This window comes from Bombus terrestris, chromosome 1 (genome assembly GCF_910591885.1).
Source record: "Bombus terrestris chromosome 1, iyBomTerr1.2, whole genome shotgun sequence".
Lineage (NCBI taxonomy): Eukaryota > Metazoa > Arthropoda > Insecta > Hymenoptera > Apidae > Bombus > Bombus terrestris.
This window is the reverse complement of record NC_063269.1, coordinates 10,387,358-10,409,050: the sequence shown is the minus strand read 5'-3', so window position 1 is coordinate 10,409,050 and position 21,693 is coordinate 10,387,358. Positions and strand designations below refer to the sequence as shown.

General features: G+C 30.7%; 5 protein-coding genes across 12 annotated transcripts; 3 read left to right on the top strand and 2 right to left on the bottom strand.

The window, feature by feature from the left end:
* Positions 1–901: 901 nt before the first annotated feature.
* Positions 902–5,566, bottom strand: LOC100648044 (transcription factor Dp-1). The gene is made up of 11 exons (XM_003393257.4): positions 5,158–5,566; positions 4,355–4,473; positions 4,158–4,224; positions 3,270–3,367; positions 2,992–3,161; positions 2,663–2,825; positions 2,226–2,587; positions 2,061–2,143; positions 1,904–1,987; positions 1,565–1,831; positions 902–1,490 (listed from the first exon to the last, which is right to left on the bottom strand). The coding sequence occupies exons 1-10, from the start codon at positions 5,204–5,206 to the stop codon at positions 1,599–1,601; spliced, it is 1,428 nt and encodes a 475-aa protein (XP_003393305.1). The 5' UTR covers positions 5,207–5,566; the 3' UTR covers positions 902–1,490; positions 1,565–1,598.
* An 872-nt stretch (positions 5,567–6,438) lies between these two features.
* LOC100647327 (protein Mo25) lies at positions 6,439–9,340 on the top strand. 5 transcript variants are annotated; one of them, XM_012311880.3, is made up of 8 exons: positions 6,439–6,728; positions 7,673–7,785; positions 7,848–8,015; positions 8,169–8,287; positions 8,369–8,537; positions 8,616–8,780; positions 8,938–9,042; positions 9,122–9,340. In XM_012311880.3, exons 2-8 carry the CDS (start codon positions 7,693–7,695, stop codon positions 9,302–9,304), a joined length of 1,002 nt encoding a protein of 333 aa, XP_012167270.1. In that variant the 5' UTR covers positions 6,439–6,728; positions 7,673–7,692; the 3' UTR covers positions 9,305–9,340. The 5 variants fall into 5 exon arrangements, with proteins under 5 accessions (XP_012167270.1, XP_003393299.1, XP_048260885.1 ...); XM_003393251.4 differs by having other exon boundaries at positions 6,440–6,728; positions 7,673–7,794; XM_048404928.1 differs by lacking the exon at positions 6,439–6,728 and adding an exon at positions 7,224–7,427.
* Positions 9,341–10,303: 963 nt separating this feature from the next.
* On the top strand, positions 10,304–12,092 carry LOC100647801 (palmitoyltransferase ZDHHC3). The gene is made up of 4 exons (XM_003393255.4): positions 10,304–10,445; positions 10,736–11,017; positions 11,310–11,468; positions 11,715–12,092. Exons 1-4 carry the CDS (start codon positions 10,333–10,335, stop codon positions 11,986–11,988), a joined length of 828 nt encoding a protein of 275 aa, XP_003393303.1. The 5' UTR covers positions 10,304–10,332; the 3' UTR covers positions 11,989–12,092.
* Positions 10,329–21,262, top strand: LOC100647210 (sodium- and chloride-dependent GABA transporter 1). 4 transcript variants are annotated; one of them, XM_048414184.1, is made up of 10 exons: positions 16,277–16,827; positions 16,946–17,036; positions 17,897–18,152; positions 18,245–18,545; positions 18,649–18,832; positions 18,904–19,171; positions 19,278–19,652; positions 19,723–20,025; positions 20,160–20,327; positions 20,423–21,262. In XM_048414184.1, the coding sequence occupies exons 3-10, from the start codon at positions 18,006–18,008 to the stop codon at positions 20,510–20,512; spliced, it is 1,836 nt and encodes a 611-aa protein (XP_048270141.1). In that variant the 5' UTR covers positions 16,277–16,827; positions 16,946–17,036; positions 17,897–18,005; the 3' UTR covers positions 20,513–21,262. The 4 variants fall into 4 exon arrangements, with proteins under 4 accessions (XP_048270310.1, XP_048270141.1, XP_003393298.1 ...); XM_048414353.1 differs by lacking the exons at positions 16,277–16,827; positions 16,946–17,036 and adding an exon at positions 10,329–10,445; XM_003393250.4 differs by lacking the exon at positions 16,946–17,036.
* LOC100647565 (eukaryotic translation initiation factor 3 subunit K) lies at positions 12,818–14,365 on the bottom strand. The gene is made up of 4 exons (XM_003393253.4): positions 14,223–14,365; positions 13,761–13,980; positions 13,299–13,518; positions 12,818–13,008 (listed from the first exon to the last, which is right to left on the bottom strand). Exons 1-4 carry the CDS (start codon positions 14,273–14,275, stop codon positions 12,851–12,853), a joined length of 651 nt encoding a protein of 216 aa, XP_003393301.1. The 5' UTR covers positions 14,276–14,365; the 3' UTR covers positions 12,818–12,850.
* Positions 21,263–21,693: the final 431 nt, after the last annotated feature.

The following is a 21,693-nucleotide window of genomic DNA, read 5'->3' as shown; positions in this document are numbered from 1 at the left end:
CACATTTGTAATAAAATGAAACCTACCCTTGTAGCAGATGAGATGTTTCCAGAAGGTGCTGGATCTTACATCGAATTAGAAGAGGTACGTATCGGTTTAATAAGGTTATGTTTACGTTGAAACATTAATTTTTTATTAGTAAATGATGAGCTAAACATCGTTTCTTCTCCAAATTATATATATTGATAATTTTCGAAAAGTTTGTAAATGATTGTTCTGAAGGAAAAAATAAACCAATACGAATATTGATAATCATGAATTTATTAAAATTATTTTAGGTTGGAGGTAGTCGTTTATTGGTTGACTTAACTGCAAGTGAAAAAGCAGTACACGCGGATTTTTTCAATGGTAAATAATGATAATATTTTCATTCAAAATTAATTAATGCTGATACCATAACAAATACTACCGATATTTTGTGAGTAATAATGCTTTCTTTCAGATTTTGATGATCTATATGACGATGATGATCTTGAATAAAAATTTATAATTTTGGTAATAGCAATAGTAAGAGTAATTATAATAAAAAAGAAAAACAACTTATAAAGCATTCTGTAAATATTTGATTTAAAATGTTTTGTAATATATAGTAAAAATTGAAGTAAAAAATATGGAACAGATTTGCTTTTATGACTACTTGTAGTAAATCTATTTTCATCTTTTATTTGAACTGATTCAGATAACAGTAACAAATTTTGAATTTATATAATACATATATATGATCGTTATAAATAACTATAAAAACTGAAATTAAAATAATTATTCTTAATATTATATATTTATAAATTATGTTCTATTATATCAATTTATAATCAAAGTTTTAAACAAGCAAATATATGTCTATTAGATGGAAAAGCAATTAAACACATACAGGTAGAGAAAATTGATATACACAATGCAATAACATTATTACAATTTATTATTTTTAGTTCGAAATTGAATCAGACGTGTGCCCTTGTTCAGAATACCATTTATCTCGGCATATTAGCTTGGGCGATATTAATTATAAACGTGCCATAAGAAAATGAGTACTGGTCATAATGTCTCGTACACATTAATATCGATATCATTGTAAAGATTATAATTTACAATACATAGATGCTAGTCATATAAACCTGTTAAGATGATGCACAATTAAAATAGCACCCCGGGTTTCAGTCGCGCCGCATAATCATGGATCCTGTCGATCGTCATGCATCGAGAGTCTCCTTTTTTCAGACGAGACGTTCTGAAGCTTTTGTGTTTTATGCCTACACGATTTGTTTTTTTTTGTGTGTTTCTCCTTGGCCCCAATCGACATTTAATTCACTTTTTGACCATCCTCATTTTTCATTAACAGACTTTTATTAACGGTGACAACGAGGTTCCATATTTAAGAGACCCCCGACTACCGTCACTCGTTTGCATCTTGATTGCGCACAAGAATGACATTTTTAAGAGCGATATCGATGACGACCATGTCGAGTACGCTGCTAACAGTGACGAGTATCCTGTAAAATACAAATTTTACACTATTGGTAGATTAAAAAGATTTCTTTAATTCTATATATTATGAATTACTCACCCTGAGTCCAGCCCCGAGAAAATCGTTCGGAGTGCTAGTTAACTTCGAGATCACTATCGGCTTGGTCATCTTGATCACTTTCTTCTTCTTCATCTTCCTCCTCGGAATAATACTGCGAGGGTGGCGATAGAACATCCTCTGAAAGTGAAGTATGAGAAGATGAAGGAGGTCGAGAGCCTTCCAATTTTGTGTCCAGATCTTCCATTGAGGTACTTGGTCCAGGAATGGTCACTGGGATGAATTTTTCCAAATCACCAGATGCTAATTCTAAAGTAACGCATTGAAATATAAAATTCATATAATGATCTGAACAATTGTTTAATTATGAATCATACGTACGTTCCACGTATTTCTCCAGAGATTTTGGAACCATTAATTTGGCCTTCCGCAAATTTTCCTCTGTGCATTCACCCTTCTCTAAACCTGATCAAATATTATTTCTCTTTAATTAATTTGACTGATAGGTTCAAAAAGAAATATAAAACAAATTGCTTACCGAAAGCTAAACCCATTTGCTTTAGAACTTCAATATCGTCGTGAATTTCGAACTTATCGTTAAAATTGAACAGGTACTCGGTTCTGTAACCAACATGATTTGATATTATCAATTAAAATATAATATTGACAGTAATAAAAAAATCACTTGTTTCTATTATCATACTTGTCATTTGAAATGCTGCAATCTATGACAGTCTTTTTGCTAGTATTCACAATCAGGAATGGCAGCTGTATGGCAGAATTTGGTTTTGGTGGGCCACGCAGACTCTCATTGGCACGATTACGTTCCACCAAATTTTTAAAAGAGATATGCGAGAGGATCAATTGATGCAATTGTTGTGTTTTCGCTTTAATCCTCTCGATTTTCTTCTTTTTATCTTTTTCAAGTGCCAAACATTCCTGAAGAGAATTAGTTGGCAAACCTAACCACCTGATTTCCTTCTTCTCTTTTGAAATAATATTCATTGCCATTAAAACGTTCAAAGCATCATAAACACGTCTTCTAATATTTTTCTGATCATATTGCTATAAGACAAAAAATAATACGTTATTCTTTATTTGTATTACTTTAAAAATGAAAAGAAATGGCGAAAATCATACCTGATCTGTTAAAGAGTTTATATGAGCAGGATTAGTAAATTCTCCAACAAGTTCATCCGCAACCTCATTGTACGACGTCGTTCCCTTCTTTTTAACTTTCTCACAAACTTTCATTGAAAAATGACGTAATCCTTTACCTACTTTTTCCGTTTTTCTCCGTTTGCTATCAAGAAAAAAATAAAACATTAATGATAAATATGTTACTAAAAATTTATCTTAAATATTTAAGTTCTTAATCATTAAGATTTGTTTACAAGTAATCTATAGAACGAAGACAATAGTAAATACACGTATAAAAAAATATTCCATTAAAATAGGTAAATCCTTACTCTGGTACAAAATCACCACCCTCAACATCTTGTCTTTTTCTAGAACCACTATGATCCAATATTGGACTAATATATGTTTTTCCACTTGCATCTTTCACAATTTGTTGATTACCAGATTGTTGTTGCTGTTGTTGTTGTTGTTGAGATACTATTGCCTGTTTTATATCACTCTGTAAAACAAAATAAACAAAACAATCAGTTCATATATTCCTATAACTTTTAATAAGTTTAGTATTAAAATTTTACCAACAGAGGTAATTGTTTTGAATAAAGCATACCATTTGTGCAGATGTTAATTGAATAGTTTTGGTCAGTACGGGTTCACCAGCCTTGGTTGTTGCTAATTTTGTATTCTGTAATGGTATTGTAACCAACCCTAGAACAATTACACACAAAAAATATTGTTTTAATACCCTTTATTTCAAAATTAAATGGCAAGAAATTATGTTACTGTATATACAAGGCATCTCGTATAAACGTTTTCACATAATTATATCTTGAAGTATTGGTTATTCAAACAGATATTTCAAATTAATTTGTTTCAAAAAAGGCATTTAATGATAGACATCAATTTTATCTAATTACACTTCTGATTGCAAGATGGCTTTTATTTTTTAATATGAAACTATATATTTTCGTTCAATTAGGCATGTAGTTCATTACAAGACAAATTCATTTGAAGAATGTCTTTTGTTTAAAAACATAATGATGAATATAAATATTAATGTAAATTTGTATCATCTTTATGATCAAATCAGATTCACTCTGATAAGGAAATCTTGTTTTTATTCATAGAAAATAAATTTTAAATTCCCATAAACATCTTTGAATGATATTGAAAGATAAACATGTTATAGGTAAATTTATTTTATAATGAATTACATGCCTACCTAAATAGAAATATATAGACCTATTTAAAAAAACAAAGGTCACCTTGAAATTTTGGAGATATGTTCAACTAAACAAAATTTATATTCCCTATATGATATTTTTCTGGAAGTAGAGTAACTTATGTTTACAATATTTTTTTCAAATAACCAATAATGTGAGAAATAACTATGCAAAAAGGTTCAAATGTATAAAAAACTAATTTTTTAAATTTGTTAAAAAAAATACATAAAGAGATAGATAACTAGATAAAAATAATTGTTGAAAAAGTTACTCACTTTGGCCAGGAGTTGAAGGACTCTGCAGACTGATAGTTCTAAGAACTTGTGCGTTAGATGACAAAACCTAAACATCAGAGACAAATCACTGAATTCAATATTAAAATGGAAAACTGAATTATCCCTATATAAATATTATAACAAAAAAAATGTTCAAATGGCAAATAAAATTATTATACATATATTATTTATTATACCTGAGATTCTTGGCTCGGAGTCTTAAAGACTTTAAGGCCACCTGCATTTGTTGTACTGACGATTCCACCCAATGCCTTATTAGCAGTACTCTGCACTACTTTTATTACTTGTGGATGACCTAAAATAATATTAAATATTCTATTATTATTTTGATAGTTAAACAAGTACAACATCAATGTATGAATTTTTTTTTTAATTCAACAAAAAATATATTTGTCATCGTATGACCAACTTTATAAGTGTATTATGATAACATCAAACAATATAAAGTCAATAGTAATTAATGAAAAATTTAAATATTTGATAAACATAAACATGAAAAATTATTGAACTAAACAAAGGCTCTCTGAACTAATATACCTTAACTATGTTAAAAACACACTGAACAGGATCTTCAAACTTGAATATAAGCATTGTGAAGTAAAAGTGACCTTTTTCGATTGAACAATCAAGACAAGCAAGTAAGTATATTCCTAAACAATCTAAAGTCAAACAACTTAGAAGTAAATTGATTTTATCTGTTTATTAATAGAAAAGAAAATAAAAACATCTTTCCATAAATTCAGTGCAGATAGTTAAGAAAGAAACAGAGCATAAGACTAACATGTATGTGGAAAAAGAAGAGTCAATATGAAATTGCAATTAACAAGAATCAAACGAAAAATAACAGAAACACGAGCATGAAACCGGGAACAAGGCAACGATAGTGAAACTACGTGATTTTAAAGAAAATGAGAGAAAATCAAGGCATTATCATCGAAGCGAGGCATGCTGATAATTGGCGCGCACTCGGCATACTCACCGTTCGCGTCATGTATGAGAAAGTTCATCGTTTTGTTTTGTTGCGTCATCCTCGAGGTTAGAATTTCGTCCCGGCGTCACCGACGATCACGACGATCGACCGAATGCCGAGTGAAAATAAAAAGATCATAGGTACACTCGCTAATCTTGGCTCGGTCTATCACCAAAATGGCGACTATGATATAGAACCATTTGAGAACAGAATTCAACGATATACCGATCAAGGAACGTCTTATTGCACGCACAAAATTGAAAGCTAGCTGTTTCTTTATCGTATTAATGCGACCATTTTATGAAAACGCTCATTGGAAAAATATCACACACAACACAAATCTAGCTTCCGCGTGCACAGTACAGAATAGAGACGAGCTTGGCGGCATGACAAAGTTAAACAGCTGATTGGTTGCTTTCCCAGTCACGTGGCTCCTTCTGTTCCACGTTTATGGGCACTGTAATATCTGCAAGAAAAACCTGTTTCTAGTGTTACAAAGTGCCAAACACTATTATTGGGATTTTACTTTTCAGATTGGTAATACCCATTTGTCGGCTTTTGTCCAATAAATAACTTATGTTGAACACAAACGCGTAGTAAATTAAAAAGGACGCGTAGTACATCGCAATTGACTTTACTATACATAGTAAATAGTGGAAAGATTAATCCCATTAAAATATTTAATTCCATCAAATATGCAATTTTTTAAAAGAATTAAATATTTAAAAGTAATTATTACTTCCAAAGAAAAGTTTCGTAATTTATTTACTTTATTATCGATTCTAAATACACATGAATTTTAAATTAAGATAGGTATTTAAAAGTACTTCTTATTTAGGACATATTTCAAATGAAGTGCAGTATTAAAATTTATGCACTATTTTACTATAGTCTTATTTGTATAAAAAATAAGCGATAAAGTATATGAAATTTTCGCGCCATGATTCAATATATAATATATCATGTACAAAGTAATCTTAAGAATATTTCTAATGATTTTAGTTAATTAAAACATAATTAATTAATAAAAAACATTCAGAGTAGTTACGTAGTTCAAAATAACATCAAACGAGACATTTTTTGTGATTTCTCAGGTTAAATAATTTCCCAATACATCTCCTAAGAAAAACTATGTAATTATACCTATAAGAAAATAAAATAAAAAATGGTTCATTTAAATAGCAGGATTACGTATTAAATAAGTGAATTGATGCGTGATTTTAATTTCAAAGCTTTCCAATTGGTTGAAACGAAAGTTTCTAGATAGTCAAGACCAATAATGTTTTTGCAGATTCGGCATTAGTCGTGAAAGAATTTTGATAAGAGACGTCACAGAATCGTGCAATTAGTCAAAAGTTTTCAAAGACAAATAATTCATTTGTAGCGTTCTTTAAAAGAAACTATATCACATTGCGTAGGTTCGGGATCTGTTATCAATAGAGTTGTCATAATAGAATAAATTGTGTTTTTAACACGAAATATTGAATTGAAAAGTAGTTGCCTTATATGTGTGCTTTTAAAAGAATCGTATAGAATACTTCGAACCGAGGCTGAGGGTTCGTTCAGGGTCTGACTGAATGGTAAGATTATTTTAAGGCTCGTGAGACGATTGAAACGCTCAGGTTAAACATTTATTATCTTCTTCAACAAACTCGCACCCTAACAAGTCGCAATTCGATTTCTTCTAGTTTCTTTAAATTGTTAAATTTTTATTTTATATCATTCATGTTTTTTTATAAACATGTATAAATTTTATGTTGCTTTGTTGATTTCTTTCTTTTTTTTTTACCTGAACCTTTCTGTCGTCATTGTATCGTTGATCGACTTGATACACGACCTCCATTTTTGTTGCAACTATTTCATTCGGCATATTTCTTGCAGTGTTTGTCGGTTCAATTATTTTTTTTAAATCACTTTACGAATTTTTAAACTTGACTTCGGCAAAAGTCAAAATTTTTAGGTTAATTCGAATGTGTACTTTCGAAATAAGAAAACAGACACAATTAATATTTATAAAATCATGTTTGATGATAATAGGTCGTAGCCTGTAACAAATTTGACATTTACATCTATAGATATAACCTGAAGAAATATGTTTGGCGTAATTTATTGCAAATCTTGTAATATATGAACAAAATATTTAAGAAGAGTATATCCTACAAAAGACTCTTCGCATAAACATATATGAGGATATTATAAGTCTGGAATATGAAAAATACCTTACATAGCCTCTTTTAATTCAAAATTTGGAGCACTTACTATTGCAGCAATTAAATCACGTAATTTTTTAACCTAAATTTGATATAATTTTATTTTTACTTTCTTTTAATTTTATTTCATTATGTTTTTGTGCACAAAATATTAAAATGAATTTTCCAAATGGATTTTCTATATTTGGAATTTACATAATGGTTATGTACTATAGTAGTGCACATTATTTAATTGTATTAATTACAGTTTATAGAAACTATTTACTAGAACAAGAGACCTAACAGTTGTTTATTGTTTCCATATATTCTGCAAGGTCTGTACATTGTGAAAAACATGCCTCTGTTCGGAAAGTCTCAAAAGAGTCCGGCGGAGGTGGTAAAAGCTCTTAAGGAAGCAGTAAATGCATTGGAGCGTGGTGATAAGAAGGTAGAAAAGGTATGTTGTGAGACTACATTTCGGTTTCTATGACGCAATACATTAACTTTTAGGCTCAAGAGGATGTCAGTAAAAATTTGGTACATATAAAAAATATGCTTTATGGAACAGCTGAAACAGAGCCTCAAGCAGATATTGTTGTTGCCCAATTGGCCCAAGAATTGTATAATAGTAATTTGTTGCTTCTACTTGTGCAAAATCTTAGTCGCATAGATTTTGAGGTATGTTTAGATATATTTACAATATAATATCAAATTATAAATTGTGCAACAATTATTCAAACTTTTAATATTTAATTTATGATATACTATTTGTTTCTTTATTAGTATACTCATATGCTCATATATTTAATATGTTTTATAATATTTCATTAGGGAAAGAAGGATGTTGCTCAAGTATTTAATAATATATTACGGAGACAAATTGGAACCAGATCTCCAACAGTAGAGTATATATGTACTAAACCAGAAATATTGTTTACTCTCATGTCTGGGTAAGTTCTGGTAAAGTACAATATTCATCTTCTACTTGTTAAATATAAATATCAAATATTTTATAAATGTAATAATTACAGATATGAGCACCAAGACATTGCTTTAAACTGTGGCACTATGTTAAGAGAATGTGCAAGATATGAGGCCTTGGCAAAAATCATGATCTATTCGGACGACTTTTACAATTTTTTCAGATACGTTGAAGTGTCAACATTCGACATAGCTTCCGACGCGTTTTCTACGTTCAAAGTAAGCGATGATAAGCGCATGATATATCGTACTTAAAGTAAAGAATACTCTTGGTGCATCCGGTACGTTGGTTTTTAGGAATTACTTACCAGGCATAAAATACTGAGCGCTGAGTTTTTAGAAATTAATTACGATAAAGTTTTCTCTCATTATCAAAGGTTATTGAATTCAGAAAACTATGTTACGCGACGACAAAGTTTGAAACTGCTAGGGGAACTCTTACTCGATAGACACAATTTTACCGTATGTATAATTATCAGTAGTTGAAGAAAGCATATATATGTAAACATGTATAATTTGCGCGCGCGCGCGCGTGTGTGTATGTGTATGCGTGCTTATATATATATATATATATGTACCTTCTTAAGAGTACGTTAATTCGACAGTTTTTAAATTTTAGGTAATGACACGATATATTTCGAATCCTGATAATTTGAAATTGATGATGAATATGCTCAAAGAAAAATCACGTAATATTCAGTTTGAAGCGTTTCATGTTTTTAAGGTATATTTACGTAGTTTAGAATCATCATTATTATTTAGATTTAAAAAATAATCAGAAAAATTTGTTTGTAACTTTTTAGGTATTCGTGGCGAATCCAAATAAACCGAAACCAATCTTAGATATATTACTGCGTAATCAGGAAAAATTAATCGAATTCTTGACGCGCTTCCACACTGACCGTTCCGAAGACGAACAGTTCAATGATGAGAAGGCGTATCTTATTAAGCAGATTAAAGAACTTAAGTCTGTACATGAGAATTAAGTCCAAAATACAAGTTATTGCTACAGCTACCGTTAACTACTACTATTGAAGTCTATTCAACTGCTGTTGCTACTGTTACACCATCACAGTCACCGATGTAGCAATCTACCATTATTTTCTTCCTATCTTTCTGTCTTTTACTGTCCCTTTCTTTCACTTGTTATAGTTATCGTTAATCGATTCATAATGATTCGATTATTATTAATTATTACTATTATTATTATTAATTATTATTATTATCGCTATTACTTTTATTTGCGAGTAGTTCTGTAAATAAAGTTTTCGTTTAATTATGCATTATTGTATATTTACACAAAGCGATTCTGTGCTACGTTCATATATTTCCATTTAAATATCCACTTAAGGCAAATAACATTTGAAAAGAAAATATTCCTTCTTGAAGTTAATATCAATTTCTCAATGCAATTGGATTATTTGATGCTGTCATAATTATGCTGCCTAATATTTATTAAATTACGAAATTTATATTATAAAATATTGTTCAAAAGCTAATATATATTTAATTTTTTTATTTAAAATTTATAGAAATAAAGAAATTATGTATTTATTATTGAAACTTAATAATTGTTAGGTTATGTCCATCATGTTAAACAGCATTTCATTATTGAACATCACAATGTTAATAAAGAAACTAAAATATATTTTCAGTCAGGGGAAAGGATTACATTGGAGTAGTGGGGGATGTCACGTGGTATTTTATGACAGCAAAATCATGGCTGTCAGTTTAGGCTAGTCAATAGTGATCAGTATTGGTCAGAAAATTTAATATTTGTGCTAACATTTTAACATTATTTAGTGAAATAAATCAACTGTTTGCTTATAAATACGTTTCGATATGATGTTTAGTGCAATTGTAGAATAAAAGACTTGAACTTAAATGGAATTAAGGAAGATTGAATTGAATTCGTATAATGTAAATTCAATGAAGAACGAAATTACATAAATTTGTTCTAAGTCTGTGACGATAGCTGATATATTTGCTAGCAAAGAGTATGGAATAAATAAAAATGTTTGTAAAAGACCCCTGTGGGATTGTGTGTATCATAATTACATATGTTGCTGTCTTCTATGCAGATTACGTCGTCGTACGTTGGGTTATCCTGCATAGTTTGCAAGACAGGTGCATTTAATAATATTCTATGTTTGTAAACCTATTTATTTGTAGTTTTATACTTATTTGTACGAAGTTGATTTTGCATAAATTTTATATCAATATGGATATGTGTATTTTAATCTTTTAATATACTTTTAATTTAACTTAATAAAATATTGCTCATGGAATGTTTCTTTTTCCATTTTATTACATTATTGCACTTTTCTTGTAATTAGAGATGCATCTTCAGGAAATGCACTTGCATTAATTATTTACTGATTTACAATTAATCTCATTTTGTATATTATTATGTACAGTTTGTGGGGTCCCTTTCATGTTGTGGCTTTCAACATTATTATATTATTATTGATAATATCACATTTGAAAGCAGTCTGCAGTGATCCTGGTGTTGTGCCACTACTTCAAAGTCGTATGGACTTTTCTGACATTCATACAGATAATCCAGAAACAAAAATTGAATGTGATGAGAGAGACAGTTGGACTGTTTGTACTAGATGCGAAACATATAGACCTCCCAAAGCATGTCATTGTAGAATTTGTAAACGATGTGTTAGGCGAATGGATCATCATTGTCCGTGGTATGCTATAACTTATAGGAATATAAAACATGTTTACAGTTGTAGAGTAGTAAAAAATATTAAATTCAATTAAAAATTATGCAATTTATAGCGATTAATAATTGATCTTTGTTATTATTTATTTTCAATTTCTTAACTTTTAAATTTATGATATTTTCTTAGTATTATTTTTTAGTATTTTTACCAAACATTTATTATAATAAAAATAATAATGCAGTAATAGCAGATTTATGATTTATATACTTTAATGATATTTTTTAACATTGAACTTAATTTACAACATTGCTCAAAGGATAAACAACTGTGTTGGAGAACAAAATCAAAAGTACTTTATTCAATTTCTGGTCTATGTTGGAATATTGGCCTTCTATGCACTAGGCTTGGTGATAACCTCATGGATTTTAGAATGTTCTCGGTGCAATAATGACATAGCTGTCAAACAGAGTCGCATGTATGTGTGTTTCAAATATTTCACTATTGTTTGAAATAATAAATGTATTATTACATTCTAACTTAAATTCAACTTCTAATAATAGAATAAGAGTATTTTGAGAGAAGATTAAATAATTAGTAATTTTTGCTTATATAATATTCAAATTTACATGTAAAACTTATTCAAATCTAAAAATTATTTGAAGTACACACGGAAATATGTTGTCAGAAAAAAATGAAATTAATCAAGAAGTTTTTTCTGCAGCTTACACTGTATTATATTGGTATTGGAATCAGCACTGTTTGGCATGTTTGTCATCGCAATGCTGGTAGACCAATTTCAAGGTATCCTCGGAGAAGAAAACATAACGGAACATATGCAGAATAATCATCATTATAAAAGAAACAGTTCACGTACTCTGGTTTTACTTTCTCAGGTTTGTGGCAAGAGCCATCCAATTCTATGGATGTTTCCTTGCCAAAACCCACCACGTTATACTTTCCGAAAAGATGCGTACCTGATAGATCATGAAGTTTAGATGAATACTTAATCACATATTGAAATGTAAATGCTCTTTTATGGCTTTGCTTGCCATAAATACTTTTCTATATGTTTAAGAAAGTCTTCATTATTTAAATGCAATTTGCAAAAAAATAAGATATTATACATTACAAAATTTAGGAGAAGGAAAAGGAAGACTTTCACATATTATATTTGTCTACTTCAAATGCTTAAATATTATTAAAAACGTTTAATTATTTAAAATTAGAAAATTTACAGCATTCTAATATTTTTTAATAATTTTTAATCTTTTAATAAAGTTCTTTTTTAAATAATCTCATATTTATTTAAAAATGTAGAAAAAGTAACACATAGGAAAGATGTTTGAAGGTTTAATTTTATACAAATTTTGTATCATTGCTGTTGAATTATTATTTAATCCCTCATTAAATTATATCCGCTTATAGTTCAAGATAAACTCTTAAATTAATATATATTTTAATATTTGTGAGTCATTCCATAAGATTAAATATGTCTAAATATACTTGCAAATTTAATACTCACATGATTGAATCAAGTGTTAGTAACTGTATTGAATGTAATGTCAATGAATGAATTTCAACAAAATCTTGTAATACATATAATCAAACATTTTAGTATATCTTTTATAAAATTTTATGAATTCATATGCATTACGAAATATTTCAGTTTATGCAAAATTCAGTACTAATTTTCAATTTTTTAAAAATATTAATGAAATTCATTTGTATTTAAATTGTGCAGAATGTATATTTTTTATATTTATATGTGTTATGAAATTATTATACATATAAAAGTATTATACTATAAAATAAGTAAGAAATTTATTTTGTTCAAAAAATTTATTGAAGATATAACTTTTAAAGACAAGCAGCCATTAAACCAGCGACATTTTCAAAATCTATTTTTTCTGTAATATTTTTTGTTTTAATATTTTCATCCTGATTAGCTATAAAAATAACGGACTTGCTTTCTTCTTTCCATCCATATTTTTTTACCCAATGTTTTAATGTGGTATCTGAAATAAATGATTTTATTATTAAATTTGTATTCATACATATTTTAAGGTGGTATAATAATTTGTACTTAAAAAATATTTCTAAATTTGTATAAATGTTGCATAATATTGATAAGTAAAACATATTAACAATATTAATTCAAGGAATTTAGTTTATAAATTCACGCTTTAATGGATTTATGTTGTTTAGAATAATTATCTTTTTTGATATATTTTTTAACAAAATATTCTTTTGTGAATATTTTCATACATCTCTTTTAAAATATTTAAAAAGTGTGAAAAAACATTACCATCAACTCCTCCAAGAAGTTGTGCTAAGAGATTTTTATCTATTGTTTGGAATGTAATTCCTACTACATGGCAAACAAATTTTCTTATAGAATCTTGAAATCCTACAATCCTATCACAAAGATCAGACATAGAAAGAACTCTATCCCAAAAATGTTGGAAATTACATTGTTCTAAAATGTCTCCCAAATACATGATTTGATTAATAGGACTTTCTTGCATCTGTAAAAATAATTTTAAACTTATTGGTCAATTTATGCATTAATTATAAAAAGTAGATTAGCAACATATTTATGTAAAAAATGTAAATGAGAAATTATATATATTTTGTATGAAAAAATGTTTTATTATATATATTGTGAATTTGTTCTTGAATTAAGATCATGTTTAATTAATATATAAATTATAAATCAAAATATTTTTGATGAAAATATAAGAATCAAGATGATAAATGGATAACTTACAATTCGTTCACTGAGAAGACATTTACAAAGTACGAAATCAGTATGAGGAAGATTTGTTAAAGCCTTCAACAGTATTTGGCAAGTAATATCCATGTTAAACCTGTGTGGATTTAATTGATACAGTTTCAAAACGGCTAAATTAGCTTCCAAGTCGTATGCATTCTCTCTTGATTGTATTTCAACATATTTTTCCAGGGTTGCTAAATGATCTGGATTATATCTGAAATTTGTATAAAATATAAAAGATATATTTACAGTTATTTTATTTGCTATGCATGCTTAATGTATATGATTGTAATATGTTCTTTATAACAATATAAATAAAATTTTAATGAGATCAAATAAATTAATAATTAAATGTTGAAAGAAATATATTAAATTTCCATGTATTTTTTGTGTCATTAAAATAAATCATATATAAGATATGAATTAGGTTACACTTTTGAGTAATGAATAATGCACCTTTCAATGCCTTTCAACATTCCAGCCACAGTTTGACGCATTGCTTCAGCCATTGTAGTAAAAAGGATTATTTCCTTAATTGCTTATTATAAGTTAAATAATATATTGCTCTTTAATCTAGAAAACAGATATTTTGTTAGGTTAGGAAACGTAATTCCAACCACACGATGAGAGTCTTCACAAGGTTGCCAAATTTGACAACATAAACTAATAATACCAACCTACATAAATGCTTTTAGAAAAGAAAATTTAAGTATCACCAGGTATCATCTGCTATCAGCTATTTTATTTTAATTTTGAACGCAAAATAGTATATATTAGTAATAACATACAATATATAATAGTAAAGTAATTTTGTTTGCAGGCAATAATAAAAATGTCAATACATTTGTCTTATGCATATTAAATTAAAAACAAAATAACTATTCCCGAATTGTTAATAGATCATTCATCATTTATACGAAACTACCCATTTTATGTACAACTGAAAGAAGAATTTAATGGAATTATACAAGCTATATATGCATGTTTATTATGTTCAAGTCAATGTGTTACAAAATTTGTGAATTCAATAAGAAATGTTATTTAACCAATATTTTAAATGTTATAATTTATTCCGAATTTTATATATATGTTATATTTGGTATTTTTACTTGTCTGTTATCAATTTTTGTATTCTTTGTGTAATATATATTTTATCTCTGTTGTGTATTAGAAGTTTTAATGTACTTCGCGAAATCAAAGGTAGTTCGATTCGTAAAAAAAAGATGTGACCCGTAAAGTAATTCTTAACGCGGTTCCCGCGCCACTTCCCGCACATCCTCTAGTCATTGGGGATGCTCCCCTCTGCCGTGCTGACCGTTAACGAGCAATCAAACCGCGTGCACGCGCGCGCTTGTAAGGTATAAAAATTAGTTACGTTAACAATTTCTTGTTTCATGCAAAAATTTCGAACACATGGGCACCATACATCAAATTCGTTGTTTTTACAACGGAGGATCGCTTTCTTCAACTTGATCAGAGAAACTTTCACGAATACTACTTCTTTTCTTCTAAAATTGAGAATTAATCGTAAAATTTTCTAAGGAATTCAAAAAATTTTTTCAGGTATCTGCTTAATTTCATAGATCGAAGAGTGATTTCTATCTATAGCAGATGCTTTGGGATTTGTGTGAGTTAATGTCGATCATCCTGATGATCTATATTACGGAGTGTACCCAGAACGGATGTAGCGATAGATCGGTGTCACGTGAACCCTCCGGATATACTAGCTTCCTAGTCTTGCTCACCTACTTTATCGTACTCTTTCATTTCATCAGAAAGTACAGAAACTTGCTTATTTCATATACAAAAAAAGACAGTTTCGATAATAAGGATAATAACGCGAAAAATGAGATATTGTGAAGTGTTCAAAGTTGTACACTTGGAAACACGATTGACAATATTGTTTGTATAGAGCAGATGATCAATTGATGTTATTTCATGAATAACAAAAATCCTCATAAATAATGTTTCTCTATTTTAAGGCTCTTTTCTTCAATTGACCAAAAAGGAACCCCCGTGGTTAATATCTATGATAGAACTTTCTAATTACATTCTTAGGAAACATTTTTTCTGCCATCCGTGTTGCAATTCCAAGTACTTGAGATTGGCGCGATCGAATAATAGCGATAGAAGGTTGTAACGGTATTGCGAGCTAGAATTGGAAAGTTATTGATACATAGAAGAAAATGGATGGATATGTAAATGTACATATCTAAACATTGACAATAAAGAGCACAGCATCGTCGGGATAGCCGTCAACTTGATGATGATATACTGTTGCGATCTTGGTGACCCTCTTTCTCCTTGTTTTCCTCGTCCCCTCTTGCTTCGTGCGCGCGAGCAGGCACGAGTGAGCGCGCGCGGATTAAACGCGTGACACCGATGTAAACGGCAAGGGTGGACCGGGGGAAAAAAAGGAAAAGGGGGATCCCCCGATTTTGTACCCCTGATATTTCAGCTAGTTCGCCGTCGAAAGTGAACTCCTGATTCCAGTTCTGAGCGGGCCGGCTAACCATTCGCATCGTCCCTCAGATATAAATTGTCTTTTAGACATCGACATCGAGACGAGACGAGCGAAAGTTGAGAGAAAAAAGGGAGATCAAGGGAGGAAAAAACGAACAGTTGCAACAGTTCTCGTCGTTTATGTACATCATACGTAGTAATCGATGATCGTAACGTCGCTAGAACCGCCAGGATCAAGAGAACCCGTTAGTTCTTGATCACCGAATATCACTTTACCGAATCGAAGTTCCGTCGAATCAAAGTGTTACATCACTCTTTTTCTGCATCGAGGACTTTGCTTGAAACACTGAGAATGCCGCCCGTTCGACCCGATCGAGCTGTTGCGTGAAAGATTAAGAGTGTGCAGTGCAGTGCATACGATCTAATTCGATTCTTGAGAAAGTTCCGCTAAATCGACGTTTCTCTTTCGCGCGGTCCTTCCTTCATTTCCGTTTTTCTCACGAACCACCGGAAATTCACGAGGAGGAAGCACGGTGACCACGGAAGCGCAATAAACGGCTGATACAGTGTCGTGAGATCGATAACTGGCTAAAGTTAGGTTTGTATGAAACTATGCCTTGTATAAGATTTTATTTCGCAAATTATCTTATTGAGAAAGAACAAAGTAAAACAATATGGGGAACATGTAACACGTGCGAGCAACTTGACATTCCTAGGCGCGTCATTGACCGAGAAACGGAGATCTGAACGACGGAAGGAAAAGCCGCAAGTGGAAGTTGAATTGGAAAAGCGAGAAACCAATTAATAGTAAGCGAGAAATTCAAGATCATAGCAATGTCGGTTATGCGGAACAACGCATTCTCGGCTAATTAGAATATAGCTGTTTTTTATGAGCGTGGAAGAGGAAGAGGGAGCCAGGCAATAGATCGGCCGCGAAGGGGCCGGGGAAGGATGAGCTTTGGGGGAACGCGCACGGACTCGGATATTCATTACAGGGTTCCCCAGCCGGACATTCGTATTTAACCGGATCGCATCGATATTACTTTTACGCTTTAATTTTTTCTTATTGATCTTGACGTCAGAAACCATGTTACTTTCGTTTCACTTTTGATTCTCGCACGATTCCGCGATAGAAAGAGCGACGAGTCCTTCAAGAATCGTCGAAACATTATCTCTTTATAATACTATTTCTGCAACTAAACTGCTCGTTTACTTCTGATTTTCAGTCATTTTGAAATACTTGTTAGTCTAATTAAATTTTCAATAATTTTCTTCAGTTTTTCTCATAAGAGAAATCTTAGAATCGGACAAAAAATGAGTGAAATGTTAGATTCCAGTCATGTGACTCGGTATAGTCAGTAACTACAGTTTTAAACTATAGTTGGTATCCTTGAATTTCGACGCGTAATAGTTTTCCGTAGATTTTCCACACCGCAAAACACAAATCGCATCCGGTCGCGGAAACAGAACTCGGTCAAACTCGTTCTTCGCAAACTACATCCTTTCAGCGAACCTTGAAAGTCGCTTATAATCCATATAAGAGGGCTCATAATCCACTCTCGTGTGAACTTAATAAATATATTCTATAGAAAATCAATACGTAGGATAGTCGAAGAATATATAATAGACGAAAAAATAAAAATTATGACACGTTTGATTACCAACAGAAACACTGTTATGTCTTCGCGGTAGTTCCGCGGCCAATAAAGGAATACGCGAGAGAGGTCATCGAAAACGAGGGAACTCTTTTACGGTGAGCGGAATAAATCGTTCAAAATGACGGAAGCATCGAGAGAACCGGAACTCGCGGATCCTGAAAATCCTGACAAAACCGCATTGAACTTAGCATCTGCATCTAATAAAACGAAACCACTGCCAGAACGTGGTACATGGAGTACCAAGCTAGATTTCATTTTAAGCGTGGTAACTTTATCAATTATAATATTTCTTATTTCTTACTTGCTTTTCAACCTTTATATTGTATTGATTTTATACTAATTCACTTCGATTCGAAGGTTGGTCTAGCAATCGGTCTGGGAAATGTCTGGAGATTTCCATATCTCTGTTACAAGAATGGTGGCGGTGCATTTTTAATTCCGTATTTTTTAACACTGGTTCTTGCTGGGATTCCAATGTTCTTTATGGAATTAGCTCTCGGCCAGATGCTTACCGTTGGTGGCCTCGGTGTCTTCAAAATAGCGCCATTGTTTAAGGGTATCGGATATGCCGCCGCTGTCATGTCTTGTTGGATGAATGTTTATTACATCGTCATTCTTGCTTGGGCTATCTTCTACTTTTTTATGTCCATGCGCAGTGGTTAGTTTAATCGAGAATATTGTATTTTATATATAGAGTAGAAATAAATTTAATAAACATATAGAAAGTTCCACGAGTTATATGGACTTTTATTTTTAATCAGAATTACCATGGGGAAGCTGTAATAACTACTGGAACACGAAGAATTGCGTAAATCCCTACGACAGAGATTCGCTAATATGTTGGAATCAAGTTACTAGACATCATAATTACGTTAAAGTATGTTCCGTCAACGACGTCAACATGACAATCACAGAGCTTACTGATCCGGTCAAAGAATTTTGGGAGTAAGCTCGACTAAGCAATTATAGTAACAATATAAATGATTTCTTTGAGCGTATAAAATACTATTTTGTAGACGTCGAGCACTTCAGATCAGTGAGGGCGTGGAACATGTCGGGAATATTCGTTGGGAACTAGCTGGTACCCTCCTTTTGGTTTGGATTCTCTGTTATTTTTGTATTTGGAAAGGTGTGAAATGGACTGGAAAGGTGGTATACTTTACCTCCTTGTTCCCTTATGTTTTGTTGACGATCCTTCTGATTCGTGGCATTACTTTACCCGGAGCCATGGAAGGCATTCGATTTTATATCAGTCCAAATCTTTCCAAATTAAAAGAATCCGAGGTAAACAATATACAATTATACTGCAATAATCGTTTTCTTTTAATGATTGAATGAAAATAATTGTAACAATTATTCGATTTTAGTAACAGCTTATTGAACTTTGCAGGTATGGATAGATGCTGTTACTCAAATTTTCTTTTCATATGGACTAGGTTTGGGTACATTAGTGGCTCTTGGTAGTTACAATAAATTTACAAATAACGTTTACAAAGACGCATTGATCGTTTGCTCGGTGAATTCTTCGACGAGCATGTTCGCTGGTTTCGTCATATTTTCCGTGGTAGGCTTCATGGCCCACGAACAACAAAAACCTGTCGCAGAAGTCGCTGCTTCTGGTCCAGGATTGGCTTTCTTAGCTTACCCTTCTGCGGTTCTTCAACTTCCTGGAGCGCCCCTTTGGTCTTGTCTCTTCTTCTTTATGCTTCTTCTCATAGGTTTAGATTCTCAGTTTTGTACTATGGAAGGGTTTATTACTGCCATGGTGAGTAAAATTCTTTAGTGTATATTTAATAAACAATTTTCAATCCCTTGTAAAATATTTAACATTCAAGGTGGACGAATGGCCGCAGTTGCTTCGCCGGCGTAAGGAACTATTCATTGCGATAGTTTGTGTGCTTTCTTACATTATTGGATTATCTTGTATTTCGCAAGGTGGCATGTATGTCTTTCAAATCTTGGATTCATACGCAGTATCTGGGTTCTGTCTTCTCTTCCTAATTTTTTTCGAGTGTATTTCGATAAGTTGGGCTTTTGGTGTAAATCGGTTTTACGACGCTATAAGAGACATGATAGGATATTACCCTCTAATGTGGTGGAAGCTATGTTGGACTATTACCACCCCCATGATTTGTGTCGTAAGTAGAGTTCATTCTTTATTTTATAAGTCAAAGATTACTGAGACTACTTTCTAATTTTCTCATCTAGCTTTAATTTATATTTTAATTTAGATAGAATTATTATTATTCTCAATCTTTAAAAATTGTAATAGGGCGTCTTCATTTTCAATCTCGTACAATGGACACCTGTAAAATATTTAGACTATGAATATCCATGGTGGTCGCATGTGCTTGGCTGGATGACGGCTTTATCTTCGATGCTTTGTATACCTGGTTACATGATTTATGCCTGGAAGACAACACCAGGAGATACGTCTACAGTAAATAAAACTTATTTATTATTTCGCTTAAGATTTCATAAGTTTTTTGAGTATCTAATAAAACATTAATCATTCTTCTGTATTTTTATGTTTAGAAATACAAGTTGTTAGTACGGATAGAGGATGACGTAACAGGTCTACGAATGAAAATGGGCCAGCCATCGGTCGAACTGACACCACTTTAACTGCCACGAATTCATTTTGATCCTAAAAGGGATTCATTATTTTAATCTGTAATACCTTCTGACTACCATTAATTTAACGAATTAACTATTTAATGACAACATTTGACATCATTATCTCCAATCATTATCTATCTGTAATTTTTTTATAAAATTACTTTCTTCGTTCGTTCGAAAAAGAAACTTTTGCTGTGTTCCTGTTTACTAAAGAAATTCATATTATTTAAATAAACATTTTTTATCGTCTAGATAATAATATATTAGATTCTTATCAGAAGGAAGTTCGTATAAAATACAAGGCAACTAAAGTGTTCAGGATTGTATCTAGTTTTAGCTTAAGTATATTATAGAGTAATTTAAAGCACATGAAATTTTTGGCATACACGAATAATTCACACGAGAAATGCATTTAGAATTAAATGCATTAGATTCTAAAATTAAAAATTTCAAGTACTTGATAAGTGTTTTAAATTCCGAAACTATTCGTGTAAGTCTGATTACAAATTTAGCAGCTATAACTTATTTTAGCAATATCGGACATGTACCATAAATAAAAAATTACTGCACATTTTGAATGTAACTATATAGTACACATATCTACGCTGCCATAATTATTATATTTTGCTGCTCAATTGATCGCTAAGCCGAAATGTTTTTTGTTTATATAAAAGATATATCGATTTACGCGTGATTTTGCAGAAAATGTATGTGCAAATTTTATTCTTAATAAAAATTGTAGATTTGCATAGAAAATATGGTAGTAGATATCCATTACATTATTAATAGGAAAAAGATAATTATTAATATATATATAATTAAGTCGAAAATTATTTAAAAATTGTTTTGGCAAAATTCACGGTATATTTAGTTGAAAATTATTATAACTAGTTATTTTGATAGTATCTATTGTAGTTATATATGTTACGCATGTTTCTCTCTTAGAAAATGTAACATGCTAAATAAGAATTTCATTCATATGAAGAAAGAAAAATTAAGAAAAAGAATCTGTATGGTAACATTTTTGGTAAATAAAGTTAATTATTAAAAAGTTATTTGGTTTTTGTTAGTATAATATATATACATATCTATAACTTTTATATGTTGTTATTTTTAGCAATATAAAAATTATACTATATATTTATTTTATGAAATATATAATTATATATGTACGCTTCCATGGAAAT

Excerpts from the sequence above, each read along its gene's own strand:
- LOC100647565 (XM_003393253.4), bottom strand. The coding sequence starts at position 14,275 with ATGGCTGAAGCAATGCGTCAAACTGTGGCTGGAATGTTGAAAGGCATT. Across the intron at positions 13,519-13,760 it reads GTCTTCTCAGTGAACGAATT|ATGCAAGAAAGTCCTATTAA; the intron begins GTAAGTTATCCA and ends TTATTTTTACAG. Across the intron at positions 13,009-13,298 it reads ACTTCTTGGAGGAGTTGATG|ATACCACATTAAAACATTGG; the intron begins GTAATGTTTTTT and ends CATTTATTTCAG.
- LOC100648044 (XM_003393257.4), bottom strand. The coding sequence starts at position 5,206 with ATGACGCAACAAAACAAAACGATGAACTTTCTCATACATGACGCGAAC. Across the intron at positions 3,368-4,157 it reads TCCTTCAACTCCTGGCCAAA|GGTTGGTTACAATACCATTA; the intron begins GTGAGTAACTTT and ends TAATTGTTCTAG. Across the intron at positions 2,144-2,225 it reads TGCAGCATTTCAAATGACAA|AACCGAGTACCTGTTCAATT; the intron begins GTATGATAATAG and ends TGTTGGTTACAG.
- LOC100647210 (XM_048414353.1), top strand. The coding sequence starts at position 18,006 with ATGACGGAAGCATCGAGAGAACCGGAACTCGCGGATCCTGAAAATCCT. Across the intron at positions 19,653-19,722 it reads AAGGGTTTATTACTGCCATG|GTGGACGAATGGCCGCAGTT; the intron begins GTGAGTAAAATT and ends TTAACATTCAAG. Across the intron at positions 20,026-20,159 it reads CCACCCCCATGATTTGTGTC|GGCGTCTTCATTTTCAATCT; the intron begins GTAAGTAGAGTT and ends AAATTGTAATAG.
- LOC100647327 (XM_003393251.4), top strand. The coding sequence starts at position 7,693 with ATGCCTCTGTTCGGAAAGTCTCAAAAGAGTCCGGCGGAGGTGGTAAAA. Across the intron at positions 8,016-8,168 it reads TTAGTCGCATAGATTTTGAG|GGAAAGAAGGATGTTGCTCA; the intron begins GTATGTTTAGAT and ends ATATTTCATTAG. Across the intron at positions 8,538-8,615 it reads ACGCGTTTTCTACGTTCAAA|GAATTACTTACCAGGCATAA; the intron begins GTAAGCGATGAT and ends GTTGGTTTTTAG.
- LOC100647801 (XM_003393255.4), top strand. The coding sequence starts at position 10,333 with ATGTTTGTAAAAGACCCCTGTGGGATTGTGTGTATCATAATTACATAT. Across the intron at positions 10,446-10,735 it reads CTGCATAGTTTGCAAGACAG|TTTGTGGGGTCCCTTTCATG; the intron begins GTGCATTTAATA and ends TATTATGTACAG. Across the intron at positions 11,469-11,714 it reads GCTGTCAAACAGAGTCGCAT|CTTACACTGTATTATATTGG; the intron begins GTATGTGTGTTT and ends TTTTTTCTGCAG.